General features: G+C 40.6%; 1 protein-coding gene across 3 annotated transcripts in view; it reads right to left on the reverse strand.

The window, feature by feature from the left end:
• The window catches only part of LOC126249788 (trimethyllysine dioxygenase, mitochondrial), a 595126-nt gene that overhangs the window by 335469 nt on the left and 243660 nt on the right, over positions 1–15997 (reverse strand). For all 3 annotated transcript variants that reach the window (XM_049951475.1, XM_049951476.1, XM_049951477.1), the window contains one exon: positions 11473–11693. In XM_049951475.1, the coding sequence (XP_049807432.1) occupies positions 11473–11693 (221 nt within the window). The remainder of the gene's footprint in view (positions 1–11472; positions 11694–15997) is intronic.

Raw genomic sequence — 15997 nt, forward strand, 5'->3', positions numbered from 1 at the left:
TCATTGCAGTTGACAAAAATATTGTGTCTACTGAGGTCGAAGTAGAGTGGGATTGTGAAGTTATCTGGACACGTTTAACAGGGCTAGGAGAAATAAAGTTAATTGTTGGGTGTTATTACCGGCCACCAGGTTCCACCGTGACAGTTCTAGAATCATTCAAACGGAGTCTACACTCTGTATCGCAGAAGTACCCGGATCATGCTATATTAGTCGGAGGCGACTTCAACCTACCTAATATAGACTGGGATGTCTATGGATTCATTACAGGTGGTACAGACAAGCCGTCGTGTGAATTACTTTTGAACACATTATCCGAAAACTGTCTTGAGCAGCTAAATCGACAGACAAAGCGTAATGGAAATATTTTAGATTCAAAATGGTTCAAATGGCTCTGAGCACTATGGGACTCAACTGCTGAGGTCATAAGTCCCCTAGAACTTAGAACTAGTTAAACCTAACTAACCTAAGAACAACACACACATCCATGCCCGAGGCAGGATTCGAACCTGCGACCGTAGCGGTCGCGCGGTTCCAGACTGTAGCGCCAGAACCGCTCGGCCACCAGCGGCCGGCGAAATATTTTAGATCTGGTATCCACGAACAGATCAGACCTCATCGACAGTCAGTGTTGAGACAGGGATTAGTGATCATGATGTCATTACGACTATGGTTACGAAAGTTAAAAAGTCGGCCAAGAAGGCTAGGAGAGTATTCTTACTAGAAAGAGCAGATAAGCAGTTGTTAGCATCCCACTTAGTAAATGAATCGACTTCGTTTACTTCCGGTACGATGGACGTGGAATAATTATGGGCAAATTTTAAACACATTGTAAATCACGCATTGGAGAAGTATGTGCCGGAAAAGTGGGTTACGGACGGAAAAGACCCACCATGGTTTAACAGCGCAATTCGGAGAATGCTCAGGAAGCAAAGACAGTTTTACTCGCGGTACAAGAAAGATCGGGAGAATGAGGACAGGCAAAAGTTAGTAGAGATTCGTGCTGCTGTAAAAAGGGCGATGCGTGAAGCATACAGCCACTACCACCGTCATACCTTAGCAAAAGATCTTGCTGAAAACCCAAGGAAATTCTGGCCTTACGTAAAATCGGTAAGCGGGTCGAAGGCTTCCATCAAGTCACTCACTGATCAGTCGGGCCTGGCAACGGAAGACAGCAAAAAGAAAGCTGAAATTTTAAATTTGGCATTTGAGAAATCTTTCACGCAGGAAGATCGTACAAACATACCGCCGTTTGAGTCTCGTACAGATTCCCGTATGGAGGACATAGTGATAGACATCCCTGGGGTTTTGAAGCAGCTGAATGGGTTGAAAATAAATAAATCACCAGCTCCTGATGGGATCCAATTCGGTTTTACAGAGGGTACTCTACTGCATTGGCTCCTTACTTAGCTTGCATTTATCGCGAATCTCTTGCCCAACGTAAAGTCCCGAGCGACTGGAAAAAAGCGCAGGTGACGCCAGTATATAAGAAGGGCAGAAGGACGGATGCTCAAAATTACAGACCAGTATCCTTAACATCGGTTTGTTGCAGGATTCTCGAACATATTCTCAGTTCGAATATAATGAATTTCCTTGAGACAGAGAAGTTGCTGTCCATGCATCAGCACGGCTTTAGAAACCATCGCTCATGCGAAACGCAACTCGCCCTTTTTTCACATGATATCTTGCGAACCATGTATGAAGGGTATCAGACGGATGCCATATTCCTTGACTTCAGGAAAGCGTTTGACTCGGTGCCCCACTGCAGACTCCTAACTAAAGTACTAGCATATGGGATTGGTTCCCAAATATGTGAGTGGCTCGAAGACTTCTTAAGTAATAGAACTCAGTACGTTGTCCTCGATGGTGAGTGTTCATCGGAGACGAGGGTATCATCTGGAGTGCCCCAGGGAAGTGTGGTAGGTCCACTGTTGTTTTTATCTACATAAATGATCTTTTGGATAGGGTGAATAGCCATGTGCGGCTGTTTGCTGATGATGCTGTGGTGTACGGGAAGGTGTCGTCGTTGAGTGATTGTAGGAGGATACAAGGTGACTTGGACAGGATTTGTGACTGGTGTAAAGAATGGCAGCTAACTCTACATATAGATAAATGTAAATTAATGCAGCTGAATAGGAAAAAGAATACCGTAATGTTTGACTACTCTATTAGTAGTGTAGCGCTTGACACAGTCACGTCGATTAAATATTTGGGCGTAACATTGCAGAGCGATATGAAGTGGGACAAGCATGTAATGGCAGTTGTGGGGAAGACGGATACTCGTCTTCGGTTCATTGGTAGAATTTTGGGAAGATGTGGTTCATCTGTAAAGGAGACTGCTTATAAAACACTAATACGACCTATTCTTGAGTACTGCTCGAGCGTTTGGGATCCCTATCAGGTCGGATTGAGGGAGGACATAGAAGCAATTCAGAGGCGGGCTGCTAGATTTGTTACTGGTAGGTTTGATCACCACGCGAGTGTTACGGAAATACTTCAGGTTCAAATGGTTCAAATGGCTCTGAGCACTATGGGACTTAACATCTATGGTCATCAGTCCCCTAGAACTTAGAACTACTTAAACCTAACTAACCTAAGGACAGCACACAACACCCAGCCATCACGAGGCAGAGAAAATCCCTGACCCCGCCGGGAATCGAACCCGGGAACCCGGGCGTGGGAAGCGAGAACGCTACCGCACGACCACGAGATGCGGGCAAAATACTTCAGGAACTCGGGTGGGAGTCTCTAAAGGAAAGGAGGCGTTCTTTTCGTGAATCGCTACTGAGTAAATTTAGAGAACCAGTATTTGAGGCTGACTGCAGTACAATTTTACTGCCGCCAACTTATATTTCGCGGAAAGACCACAAAGATAAGAGAGATTAGGGCTCGTACAGAGGCATATAGGCAGTCATTTTTCCCTCGTTCTATTTGAGAGTGGAACAGGGAGAGAAGATGCTAGTTGTGGTACGAGGTACCCTCCGCCACCGACCGTATGGTGGATTGCGGAGTATGTATGTAGATGTAGATTGTCAGCAGGCTCAACATATGATGATTCAGATTAGACCACCCATGTTTGGGATAGTTCCAGAGAAACTATGACATCACAGCAACTGATTTGATGGGTCCCTTGCCACATACAAGGAAAGGTCATGTATTTATTTTTGTGGTGATAGAATTAACTTTTAAGTACATTACGCTCACACCACTGAAAAAGGCAACACGGTTCAGTGTCAGTAATACCCTCAAAGAAGATTTCGTGGGGCAAATTGGACAGGTCGAAAATATAGCCTACTCTCGGATAATGGGACTCAGTTCAGATCAAAACAATGGTACACCACACTTAAAAGACACAAGATGAGGCCCATACACATTTACAAATATAAACCAGGTGCAAATCCAGCAGCACATGCAATGAAAAATCTAAGGACATTATGTCGTTTATACTGTAGCAAGAGACATAACACGTGGGATGTATATTTACAAAAATTTCAAGCTGTAATAAACGAGATGTCCCACAGTACTCCTTTACTACCCTCAATTACAGTGTTAAAGAATTAACCAGTCCCAAATAAGATTAAGGAACTAAAAAAATTTCCTCCATTTCTAAGATAACAACACCGGCATATAGTCTCAGCAACACTAAATAACATTCGTTCCGCAGTCACAAAGAGAAAGAGCGGAGCTGACGAAAATACCACCAATCGAGTGTTCACTGTAGGACAAAAGCTACTCTCAAACAAACTATTAGTCTAATAAACAAAGACAACAATGCCACAAAAAAATGGTTCAAATGGCTCTGAGCACTATGGGACTCAACTGCCGTGGTCATCAGTCCCCTAGAACTTAGAACTACTTAAACCTAACTAACCTAAGGACATCACACACATCCATGCCCGAGACAGGATTCGAACCTGCGACCGGAGCAGCAGCGCGGCTCCGGACTGGAGCGCCTAGATCCGCACGGCCACCGCGGCCGGCAACAATGCCACAAATTCTATGCGGTATATTGGGAACCACTGGAAATCAGCAGAATTTCCCATGCAAATGCAGTGGAACTGATAAACTCAAAGGCAGGGAAATCACTAGGTATGCACCACGCAAGCCATTTGAAGGCTTATGAAGGATGAAGTCGAAGGGTAAGGTAAAATTCATGGAATAAGTTAATGAATAAATAAGAGGTCAAAAATCAATGTAGGCTGGTTATTTATTAATAGAAGGACAAAACAAAAGGGGTGGTTAGCTTTAAACATGAATGGAACAATATAAAAGCGGTATAGTAGTTCTTACTAGACTGGTACTCTGAGTTGCATAGAAAGAGAACAAGTATATTTTAATTTGCTGAAACATAGCGTTAAACATGACTGTACTGAACAACTGTTTTATACTTTGTATAGGAAACGTAAAGAACAAAGTAGGTAATGCAAAGAATGGTGAAGGAAGTGTGTACAAACATGTATGGTTCAAATGGTTCAAATGGCTCTGAGCACTATGGGACTTAACATCTATGGTCATCAGTCCCCTAGAACTTAGAACTACTTAAACCTAACTAACCTAAGGACATCACACAACACCCAGCCATCACGAGGCAGAGAAAATCCCTGACCCCGCCGGGAATCGAACCCGGGAACCCGGGCGTGGGAAGCGAGAACGCTACCGCACGACCACGAGATGCGGGCAAACATGTATGTTTAAATCAAGGGTTATACTGAACTGCAGAAATAAGATGTTGCTATATGATGCCATGCGAATCGATTAAAGGTTGTAGTAAACGTATCAAAAGTAGTCTATGAAGCTGAAGCTGAAATCTCTCCTATCGAAGGACGGGACGCGTTTTTGTGATGGTTGGTGGACTTAAGATCCGCGAAGTTTAAATTGAGGAAGGTGTAAGATGAGGTTCCATACACAGAATGCGATCGAATCATTAAAGATATTTGGGCTCATAGCAAAGGGGCGTGAGATCCCGTCATTTTTTGTAGGACTCGGCAAAGATATGATGACCTTTGATAACGATTAATAGGTTTGACAGGAAGGGCCGTATGCAGTATTTTTGGACTGGTATCTGGGAACGCACATCGGGCATTTCGCGACAGATAACTTGTTATATGAGGGAGAGAGGTTGACTAAGGAGGAGTAACCCAGTGACGTTTCAACTTTCATGTGGTATTAATAAGTCTTTGTTCCGCAAGTGAAAACAATGGGTATTGCAGTTGTACACATAATGAAGGAGAAGTGGAGTAACTACCTGGACACTGGTACATATATCGCCCAGAAAAAATTACTGCACAAAAGATAAAAAGGCAAGGAGGAGTTAACAAAGGTATAGTAAATCAACCACAGGTATTCGAATGATAATAAAATTATAATTCTTAGATACCTATTGAGTGAAAGCAAAAATCAGATTAATAGGATAAAGTGCCTAGCCTTCGAAGATCAATGTTTCAGGGACCAACAGGAAAGATAGAGTACTGACCGGAAAGTACAATGCTGTTACAGAGACAAAGCCCAACCCGTAAGAAAGTGATATTACTAGGCATGATTGTAATAACCTTTTCGTAGATTTAGATTATAAGGTGAGGTAATTAAAATTATGAGGAACTAACCGTATGGTATGACTAATCTTCCACGTCGTGCATCACCATTACTTCGTACTTGTACTTTCTCTATGCAGCTGAGGAAACTAATTAGATTATCTCCAGTTTTTCATAACTCTAAGAGGTAAGGAAAGTTTACGATTTGATAATTTATTTTAATGAGAATCTACATACAAGTATCAACACTGAGATTATTTCAAGATAGCACCAAAAACGATAATTTGTTCAAATAAATAAATGGTTCAAATGGCTCTGAGCACTATGGGACTTAACTGCTAAGGTCATTAGTCCCCTAGAACTTAGAACTAGTTAAACCTAACTAACCTAAGGACATCACACACATCCATGCCCGAGGCAGGATTCGAACCTGCGACCGTAGCGGTCTCGCGGCTCCAGACTGCAGCGCCAGAACCGCGCGGCCACTTCGGCCGGCCGATAATTTGTATGAGAGTTAAAATTTCATTATGATATTACTGTAAGTCTAGTTCTGAAGTGGTTGGACAGTACAGGGTAGAGTTCAATTACTACACTGAGAATTTAATGTAGTTTTGCGCTGAGTTAATCAACACCTCAACCATTCATTATGGTTCAAATGGCTCTGAGCACTATGGGACTCAACTGCTGTGGTCATCAGTCCCCTAGAACTTAGAACTACTTAAACCTAACGAACCTAAGGACATCACACACATCCATGCCCGAGGCAGGATTCGAACCTGCGACCGTAGCAGTCGCGCGGGTCCGGACTGAGCGCCTAGAAGGTACGGAGAGTACGGAGGCTCCCATTGACCGATACCAGTGTTGATACAGAGCAAGACCACCGTACAGTGAGGTAAGTTCACCACAATACAGTCAATTGTAGATGGATAATTGAAGCTCTCTTGTCTCAAGAGGCACAGAGTATGTGGGGAGCTTAACGCAATGTGGTAAAACGAGTCATTCTAGTTAACCTTCTTGCAAGAACTTTGAGAGCAATATTGTGCACATCGCCCAGCCTTGGCGAATGTACAGAGCCGTTTTGTCTTAGGCGAGGGACACATACAGTCTTCCACGTCATGGAAACTTGGGAAGTTACCGACTGGTTAAATTTAGTCAGAGGCCAGCATACCGTTATTAGGTTGACAGGTACAATACACGCTGTATGCAGCAGGCAACCGCCGCCGCCACTGTCGCTACACACTCGACAGGTAAATAACGCATTGCTGGGGCACTAAATGCTGGAAATCACTAGCGTGGTCTCAATTCAGAACTGCATAAGCTTGGAGTAATAGCTAAAATTTCCTCTTGTTCGTGACATCCAAGTCATCCTGACGTTTATATTCGGATAAGTCATACATGTGATAGGGAACATTGCCCAGTTACAGTAGCTTAGTTTATGTTGTCAGAATGAATATTTCTGACGGAAATTTCAGCTGAGATTTCTACCTGTACCTTTGTCGTATTCTTTCGGATTAAGGTTTGTTAAATTTGATGAATATACTTTTCTTGCATTACATTTTTGACACGGGAGCTTCCTAGACTGTATAGGATTTTCCTACGATTACCATCCTGAACCCGAACGTGGTAATTATGTAATAAAAAATTTCTATTTACATGGAATAGACTGACTGTTGGTCCCAAAGAAGAGGTCCCCCTTCCTCATTGAGATAGTTTAGGTATACCGACAACTGTTCTTCTAATATCTAACAGTGGGGCCGGCCGAAGTGGCCGTGCGGTTAAAGGCGCTGCAGTCTGGAACCGCGAGACCACTACGGTCGCAGGTTCGAATCCTGCCTCGGGCATGGATGTTTGTGATGTCCTTAGGTTAGTTAGGTTTAACTAGTTCTAAGTTCTGGGGGACTAATGACCTCAGCAGTTGAGTCCCATAGTGCTCAGAGCCATTTCTAACAGTGGGCGTGTCTGCTATCTCCCTAACCGGCAGGGCCTGGGTCCACAGGCTTAATATTTTCTTTTTCAGAGCCCTGCTTGTGCCCTAAGTGGTGAGGTAGATTACACAAAAACCAGAGCACTCACCACGTTAGAAATTACAGACATTTGTCACTTCCCATTACAAGAAGTGCAATATTTGGCCCATGTGACTAGTCTCATGGAGTATGGATAGATCATACGTTCGTGCAGGCTGTACAAGATTTTCCAACACCTCAGTAGACAAAGAGGTTACAGTCATTTTTAAAGTTAGCAAATTGGAATAGGAAGTTCATGCCAAAATTTGCAGAAGTAGCAGAACGTCTCACTCATGTTTTTGGAAAAACGTGTAGAATTCCAGTCTACATCAGTGCGAGAGGACGCATTCGAAGGATGAAGTATATTTGGCTACTAATCCTGTGCTGGTTTTTCCAAATTATGAGAAAAAGTTCATACAGTCTTCTGACGCTACTAATCATGCTCTTGACTGCATGTTAAGTCAAGAAGTAAATGTGGTGGAACAACGACTTGCCTACATGGAGAAGAAAAATCTGAGTCTTATTTATGGCGTGGAATACTTTCGATGTAATTTGTATGGTAAGAAATTTTTAGCTATAACAGATCGCATGGCATTAAAATGGTGATTGTGGTTGAAGAGCCCATTTAGTAGACTAATGCGTTGGACAATGAAGGTAAGTGAATTCGATTTTGAAGTAATTCTTGAACAGGGAAAGAATCTCAAGAGTGCAGGCGGCCTCAGTGGCAAGCTTGGTGTATCACAGAAAATAGGTCAAACCATAGCAGAGTGACAGGGATAGCAAGCTGTTGATGAAAGCTGCAAATTATTTGAAAGCTGCAAATTATTTGAAAGCTGCAAATTATTTGAAAGCTGCAAATTATTTGAAAGCTGCAAATTATTTGAAAGCTGCAAATTATTTGAAAGCTGCAAATTATTTGAAGTGTAGGTTCATTTCAATGTGCATGAAGATGTGTTATGCAATAAAACAAAGTTCAGACTATGTGTTTTAGTTCCTACTATGATGCATGAGGAAATATTGTAAGAACATGTTACAAGTTATCAGGGTACGAGGACTCATAGAACCACAGAGCGCCAGAGCAGAGTGTAGCTGAATAGTATTGGTGATGTTTACAAAAATAGGATGTTGAGCAGTATATGAAGAATTCCGATACAGTGTTGCTATATGTTGTCAACAATTCTAAGGTTCAGAAATCACAAGTGTATCACCATACAAAGCAGTATTTGGCTGGAAAATGCCATCACCACTTGAGTTAATTAAATCTAATGTCAAGAAGTCATTTCTGAAAGTATTTGTATGGAGTGTAGCCATGTATGGAAGTGAAACATGGACGATAAATAGTTTGGACAAGAAGAGAATAGAAGCTTTTGAAATGTGGTGCTACAGAAGAATGCTGAAGATTAGATGGGTATATCACATAACTAATGAGAAAGTATTGAATAAAATTGGGGAGAAGAGAAGTTTGTGGCACAACTTGACCAGAAGAAGGGATCGGTTGGTAGGACATGTTCTGAGGCATCAAGGGATCACCAATTTAGAATTGGATGGCAGCGTGGAGGGTAAAACTCGTAGAGGGAGACCGAGAGATGAATACACTAAGCAGATTCAGAAGGATGTAGGTTGCAGTAGGTACTGGAAGATGAAGAAGCTTGCACAGGATAGAGTAGCATGGAGAGCTGCATCAAACCAGTCTCAGGACTGAAGACCACAACAACAACAACAACAACAACAACAATGTCAGGATGAAGGCCAGTGCAAAGTTTTAGGAGAACATTACAGAAGGTATGGGATCAGGTACAGCAAGTCAATTCAAAGGCCCTCAAACATCAGGAACATATGGCGCAGCAGAATGCAAAGCTACCTGTGTGCTGAGTAGGACAGTAGGTGATGTTCGTAAGTCCATACACCCCAAAATGGAAGACAAAGAAATTCTTCATGTGGTATTAGCGTCCATATCGAGTAATTGCAATGACCTATCTGTGAATGCAAAGCAACAATTGCCTTCCTGTACTACGGTCATTTGTGTCTGTCCCTTTCAGTGTGCATCGGACTCTTTGCCACCAGTAACGCAACCAATCCCAAAGAAGGTGGGCAGGAGGTGGTAAGAAGGAGACAACACAGCAGGTAGAACAAAAGGCACCTGCACAAACTAGATGCACCTTATCAGACCCACTAAGACGGAGGTTTAGGCCAACATAAAAAATACAGTATGCTCCGAATTTTAGATTTTTCGTTTTGTGCATTTCTTTTACGGAGGGTTTTGTGTAGCTGCATTTTTTGCTTATGTGTATATGTATTTTTCGTCAGAGACTACCAATTCTTGAAGCATCGGGATATGTGGAGTATATGACATACAAATTATGAAGTTCTTGTGTATTTTTTGCTTGAAATATTATTTGTCTTGTTAGTATAGCGATTTTGGAGGCTTTTTCTGTTTTGGTGGGATATGATATGTGCTTATTTTGTTGTGTACTGGAGAGTAGTTACGAGTATTTTCAGATGGAACATACAGAAAGGACATGGGGGAGGTAGTAACGCACAGTCAACATGTAGTGTAGCGTTGAGGTGATTGTGGCACTTGAATTGTTTGGTGTGCAGTGATCTCAGTACATGTTCATCTTAGGGTAAAGCTAGAAAGAAAGCAGTACTTGATCATTAAGTTATAAGCAGGCAAGCTGCAGCAAAGGCACAGAAAGTAAATTACTGGATGCCCATCTAGGGTGATTGAAAATGTCCCAGAGATGTGTGACATGAAGTATTTATGGGAGGATAGATGTGGAGGGATGCCTACGGGACATCCTCATCACACAGTCTTTTTGTCAGAGGGGGGGGACAACACTGGGTATACTCTGTATATGACCCAGTTATAGTTATTGCAAATTGCTATGAGCAAGAGCAGCTGAAGGGAACAGGACATTTTGAGCTACTGGGAAATGTATCATTACCAAATGGTACTGAATGTGAATCTAAATCACGATGCAAAACCTAAATCACGATGGTGAGACATAGATTTGAACCATTGGCCTCCTGAATGAAATGGTGGTATACTCCATACATCCTGTACGGCATCCAGAATAGATCATCGTGGTAAATAGTGACAAAATTAAAACGTAGATGAAGATGTTGAGCACTCAGAAGTCAAACTCTTTTCAATTTATTTCATTGGTTGCACAAGGGGATACTGAAAAATAATGCCTCAAAGTTTTTTGTGTGAAAACTCCTTAAATTTCATAAATAAAACAAACATTATTAACATTCTACATCTTTATTCTTTATGTCTACATGTTTATTTTCCAACATATACACCCTGCTGACAAACACAATCTCGCTGTGAGAGACCATTTGCCTGATATCATCACTGTAGAATGTATGACTTTGTTGACAGAGCCACAACCACATCTCCAATTGCACTGCTTCATCACTATCAAAGTGAATTCCTCAACAGTGTTCTTTAGTTTTGGAAACAGATGAAACTCAAATCAGGCCAAGTTGGGACTGTATGGAGAATGATCAATGCTGTGAAACTAAAGCAACTTATTGTTGCAGATGATGGAGCACTCATGTGGTCTGCCATTATCATGCTAAAGGAGAGGGTGCTCCTTGTTTGGACAAGCTCTTTGTGTTTGAAATTTGGTTACAGTATGCTGTTTCTCATGCACCAACATATTTATGTTACACACTACAATTTGGAACCCACTAGCAACAGACAGTGCCAGGCTACTGAATATGTTTCTAAAATTTTAAACTAGCTGTATCTTTGTCTAATTGAAGTTAAGTAAAGGATGAATGCAGCATATTTATTTAGTTGTATCTTGTTCTGTCCCATAATCACCAGACATACACTATTTGAGTATTTCATGAAAGTAAACATATTAAGTTGAATACTTCTTTAACAGAAAACAAATAGCCTGACATTAGTCACATTGATTATTACTACTTACATTTTTTACAAATCCAACACCAAATCTTACAAGAGACTGAAGAACCTTTTTCACATAATTTTCGTCTTCTAAGTAAGCTGTTGCATCAACTGCATCATCTAAAAGATTCACCGTATTATACCATAAAACTGGCTTCTGATTTTTTAGTTTCTGATAGTGGGTGTTGTAATTATTTTTGTAGAGCCAGTCAAGGGAGAATTTAGAAAGATGTTTATCTGCCCCTAAAATGAGAAGAAAAAATGAAATAAAATATTTTATTGTAAATATGTCATATTATTAATTAATTATTCAACAAAAGCTGCTTTGTGGCAATATTTTATTTCATTGGACTAGTTTCAGGAATTGCCCATCATCATCATCAGTGGTGCCTCTATTAGACAAAATACACATATTTGTTATAATAGGTTAATACTTACATTGTAACGCATATTGTAGTGTTATGTGTATATGTGATTTTTCAATTCATTGTAATCCAAACTGTCCTATATGTGATGTTCTCTAGTATATGCCAATGATGATATTTCATAATGTTTGTGTAATAATGTGATTACATGATTTATATAACATATACATAATTAGCATAAGAAATTGTTTACGAAATATATGCAGTTGTCATTGGCAAAAGCTAAACATGCAAATATTACTTTTGGTATTCATCATACCATATACTATAACACTACTTCTAATTTGTAACATCTCTGTTAGCAGAACCAAGAAATGTGCTTTCATGAAAGTACACTAGTGAATTTTTTGATTTTTTTTTTAGCTCGGTCTGTTTCTTTAATATAATGCCAGGATGTTTTGTTATACATTTCACAATTTTTATTTCTTCCAAACTGTTTAGTAACAATATTATGCAAAGGATAGTTGCTACTCACCATACAGCGGAGATGCTGGGTGACAGATAGTCACAACAAAAAGACTGTCAGAAGTGAGCCTTCATTGAAAATAGACCACACATACACACAAAAGCAACTCACAAAAATGTGACCACAGTTTCTGGTTACTGAAGCCAAGCTGTTTAGTAAGCTGCACTTTTCGGCAATATGTGACAGGCATTGTCATGTCTCTGGCTGTGTGGTTTTGTTCAAGTTTACAAATATACTACATGAAGACAGGCTCATGCCAGTTAGGTTCAGATGTTCTTTAAATACTGTTCTGAAATTTCGTTCAGTTTGTCCTATGTAAATTTTCTCACAGTTATCACATTTTAACTTATGAACACCTGAACATGCAGATTTACAGGATTGTTTTATGTTACAACAAATTTGTGATCACTGTGTGTTCTGTGTTCCGAAACCTAGGTTTAGGTTGCTTCTCTTGCGTGCAAATCTGATGTTATCTGAAATTTTTCCCTAATATGGTATGACAATGTATTTTATTTTCATTTGTGTGTAGTTTCTGGTATAAATTTTGTTGACTATGGTGGCGTTGTATTTCTTTGTGTGTTTAATTCAGATGATATCTTTTGTTTAGTCGATGGATAACTTATTAGTATCTCTAGACAAGTTCCAAAATATGCTTCTTTGTGTGCTTTTGCATGATGAGCTATTATGTATTATACATCCTGTGGTTGTCATTTTCAGCAGATTTTGAATTTGTGCAATGTTCCATTTCTTGCGATTTCAAGATCAAGGAAATTTATTTTATTATATTGTTCACAGTCGATTATAAACATGATATTTTTATGTAGGGTATTCCATCGTGAGTGGAACATATCTATTTCATTTTGTGTTCCTTTAAATAACATTAATGAATCATCTGCAGTAGTATTGAATTTTTTAGTCCATTCTGGATGGTTTTTTTTCTAACTTCTTAGTATGGTGAAGAAAAATATTAGCATGTCCACCAGTAAGGCAATGTCCCATTGCTAAATTGAACTTAAAATAGTTATGTGACAGTGTCAATTTCAATAAAGTAATAAATTCTTCTATTTCAACTGCACACATTTTACCACATGTGTGTAAAGCACATTCAATAATTTCAACAGTTTCACTAACAGGTATGTTAGCACACATGTTGGATATATCTAAGGAAAAAAGTTTTGCATTCTCTACAACATGAACATCTTTAATTTGTTGTGCTGCTTGAATTCTTTACCATGTATTGATTAACATATACATACACTGCTTGTCAGTTGCTAAGGAACAGTGAAATTATTGGACAGGAATAACCACAGGCAATGTTCGATAACAGGAAACATAGTACTTACATAGTAGAGGTGGAGCGATATATTCAAAACGAAAAATGGTACAGATTTCACCACATGGGAAAGCAGGATGACAGACATAAATAACGTTCATGTTTGACACAGGTCAGACTCTCAACAAAAAGGTCAATCAAACTCTCAGTAAGGAATATGGCCTCCTCAGGCACTAATGCACATTTTGCACTTGTGATTCATACTGTCTACCAAACTGTTGAGGAGTCCTTGGGTGATATTGTCTCATGCCTCTCTCAAGGCAGTTTTCAGTTATTGCGCAATTTGGGGAGGAGTGTTCATTGGGAAACACATCTGTCAAGAGTATCCCAAGCATGCTCTAGAGGGTTTAGGTCCAAGGAGTATGCAGGCCATTCCATATGTTCAATATTTTCACTTTGTAGCTTGTCAGATACCTCAGCAGTACTGTCTGGGTGGGCATTGTCAACCATAAATGGAAAGTCGGAACCTACCTCACCCGTAAACAGATGAGTATGATCCAGAATAATCTCCTTGCAATACTGCTATGCTGTTATGATACCTCACACAAAGATATGCAGTAATGTTCGGCCATTGTACATAACGCCTGACCACTCCATAATGCCTAGCCCATACTGGTGCTGTTCATGACCATCCTAGGGCGTATAATATGTTCCACTATCTCTCCACACTAACTGGTGGCCAGGATAACTTGCCATAGTGAAACAGAATATGTCAGAGAACATCACTCTGCACTACTGTTGCTGACCCCAACCAACATGCTCCCTACACCAACAAACTCCTTTGAGTGATAATGTGGTTGAGGTAGGATGCATTGAACATGTTTCCAAGCATACAGGCCAGCCTGATTCAATTGTCAGGAAATGGTAGTGGCATAGACACATGTACTGATAGCAGTTGCAAGGTCAGCAGTGATCTGCCTAGTGGAGAGATGTCTGTTCCGTTTCACCACTAAGGTTACATATCAATCCTCTTGCAGGGTAGCAGTCCATCTGTGACCACCAGCAGGCTTTCAGATAGAATTTCCACATTCAGTAGCCATTTTTAATCATGAGAGGATACTTGTGGACAATCATTACTGCAGCCACAATAGTGACACTTGGACCAACTTCAAGCCATCCAACTGCTCATCCATGATTGTAAGCACTCAAATGATGTCTTTCAGAGATGTTGCCATACCAAAAGTAATGTTGCAGTAATCAGTTCCATAACAATCTTCATCAAATACAGTACTGCACAAACTGTTGAATGCACACAGAGGGTTCATGAACAAGCTTTGCCGGAGTTAACACATCCTGCCCTCTGTATTCTCTTTTACTGTCATTGGTTGGGTGTTCCATAGCAAATGTAAGTTGGCCTGTAGCAACTGGCAGTTGTGCCTTACCAACTGTTAGTTTTTCCTTAGCAATTGCCTAGCAATCTAGTTTTAAGTCAGAATGAAATGTAATTTTTTCGAAGTTGGCATCGTAATTTGGGTGCAGATGGGTTTTTCAAGGGGCAGTATGCTTTTTCTCTTTTATTGAGCAAAAAATGAGCTTTATTCAAGGGTTTTTTTTAATGAGGGACAAGAATCGATTGTTTGGGTCTTCTTTTATCCACATCACTTCACTTTTTGTTTTATACACATGGCTACTTTTGTCTTTTTTTATATTCACATGCACATATTTTAGTAACTTGATTGGCAGACATTTTTCATTGAAACATATACCTCCAATGTTTCTTGTTAACTTTAATTGTGTCTTCTGGTATGAGAAAACAGCACCATTTATCCTGTCTGGAGTAATAAGAATGTCTTACAAGTTTTGTGCTCTGTGGTTTGTAGAAATTGTGAATATGTGACGTTATTAATTAATGCCAGAATGAGATTTTCACTCTGCAGCGGAGTGTGCGCTGATATGAAACTTCCTGGCAGATTAAAACTGTGTGCCCGACCGAGACTCGAACTCGGGACCTTTGCCTTTCGCGGGCAAGTGCTCTACCAACTGAGCTACCGAAGCGCGACTCACGTGCGGTACTCACAGCTTTACTTCTGCCAGTACCTCGTCTCCTACCTTCCAAACTTTACAGAAGCTCTCCTGCGAACCTTGCAGAACTAGCACTCCTGAAAGAAAGGATATTGCGGAGACATGGCTTAGCCACAGCCTGGGGGATGTTTCCAGAATGAGATTTTCACTCTGCAGCGGAGTGTGCGCTGATATGAAACTTCCTGGCAGATTAAAACTGTGTGCCCGACTGAGACTCGAACTCGGGACCATTTCCTTTCGCGGGCAAGTGCTCTACCAACTGAGCTACCGAAGCACGACTCACGCGCGGTACTCACAGCTT

This window comes from Schistocerca nitens, chromosome 3 (genome assembly GCF_023898315.1).
Source record: "Schistocerca nitens isolate TAMUIC-IGC-003100 chromosome 3, iqSchNite1.1, whole genome shotgun sequence".
Classification (NCBI taxonomy): Eukaryota; Metazoa; Arthropoda; class Insecta; order Orthoptera; family Acrididae; genus Schistocerca; species Schistocerca nitens.